Below are 1574 nucleotides of genomic sequence, written 5' to 3'. Positions count from 1 at the left end.
TTTTTCACTTGTAATCAAAAGATAATCTTATCAATTGTCATAGTTACTTAACATTGGTCTTGCATTTTCTTCTGTTATATTGGAGGCACATCTTTATGTCCCCTCAAAATTATTTTGTCCATCGTTATTCGTTTTTAATCACACAATGGTTTATACCTCCAAACAATTAGAGGATCGAGTAATGGCCTTATGACAACGAGACATATTTATAAAACTTTAGTGAAAAAGACAAGCATGAATATAACATGTTATTGAAATTACATAGTAGCACACGTATTATTCTTTTAAACCACCATATGTCGCATGTTTTATATTCATAATGAAGATAAAGCATGCATCACTTAGTTACTCCCACCCTGGAGTGGATACTCCTTTATGCCTTCTTAAACGTAACCTTCATTGGAGTATTGCTTAGAGCCAAGCGTTTGTGCCCATTCTGGACATAAATTCCAACATCTTTACAGACAACTTTACAATGCGGGCACACACTAGGACAATGCACGAGCTTGTAGCCACCGGATTTTTCAATTTTCTGAATCTTGAACCAGTTTCCTAGCGTCTCAAGCCCGGGTTTTCCTACAACTCCACCAGTCATAATGAAGTACTCTCTCTTCAATGGATCATACGGATGGTAGTGATCGAGCTTCCAAATGGATGATTCGGGACACTTCTTGTATTTGTCTGACCACTTGTCTTTGAACATAATGTTCAAATCAGTAAAGGCGCGGATGACACCTTTTTTGAGATTTACTGGAAAAAATTGGACAGGAATGCCAGGTTTGTCATCACCCCTTTGAACAACTTGGAGTGGGCAGGTCTTATCGCTGTTGATCAGGTCGAGTCCACCACTGCCGTGGCTGCTTACTGGCAAAATGTAGTAGTCAGAATCTGCCCGGAGAGGTTTCCCCGAGGTGTCTAGGACCGGCTCAGGTGTTTTTGTTGTCTCACAAAATAGAGAATTTGCTAAAATGGAAAGGAGAAGAAATGGAATTAAAAGTGAATTCATCGTCATATCAAAGCTGTATTTTGTTGAAGGAGTACTGAACGAGAAGATTATGCAAGAGACTTGAAGAATGATTTCCCTATTTATAAGACAATTTCTACTAGTCGAATGGTTTGCTGGTATTACTTATCTTTGACAGAAGTCTAATGTTTTCTGGGTTTTGAATTATAGGAAAGTTCGTTCACATTTCTTTAGTTGTTTTTGAATTCATTCACATTTCTTTAGTTGTTTTTGAATCAATAAATAAATACTAGCTTCAATAAATTTAGCGCTACTATGTATTTTATATATGCAACCCACAAGAATTAAAACGACGATCTGCACGTCGAAATTGATATAGCCAGTTGTTTTTTCATTGTACTTTTAGAATTCCATTCTACCAAAAGAAACCATGCAACTTTAACAGTTGTTTTCCATTTTCTAGTAGAGTTCTTCATATAATTTTGCCATTTAGCTTATTCCAAGAGCTGATTGTATGGGGGCAGATATTGTTACCTATGTGACTCTCATGCAAGTATCCGGTGTTGAGAGAAGTAATAAATTGAAGAGGAATATCGAATCCCAAGAGGAT

At 36.8% G+C, this 1574-nt stretch overlaps 1 protein-coding gene across 1 annotated transcript; it reads right to left on the bottom strand.

Moving 5' to 3' along the window:
* Positions 1-215: 215 nt before the first annotated feature.
* Positions 216-1063, bottom strand: LOC111366458 (kunitz trypsin inhibitor 2-like). The gene has a single exon (XM_022987214.1). It carries the CDS (start codon positions 1010-1012, stop codon positions 374-376), a length of 639 nt encoding a protein of 212 aa, XP_022842982.1. The 5' UTR covers positions 1013-1063; the 3' UTR covers positions 216-373.
* Positions 1064-1574: the final 511 nt, after the last annotated feature.

This window comes from Olea europaea, chromosome 18, assembly GCF_002742605.1.
Source record: "Olea europaea var. sylvestris chromosome 18, O_europaea_v1, whole genome shotgun sequence".
NCBI classification, from domain to species: domain Eukaryota; kingdom Viridiplantae; phylum Streptophyta; class Magnoliopsida; order Lamiales; family Oleaceae; genus Olea; species Olea europaea.
Note: the sequence above shows the minus strand (reverse complement) of the source record. Positions and strands in the feature narration are given on the sequence as shown.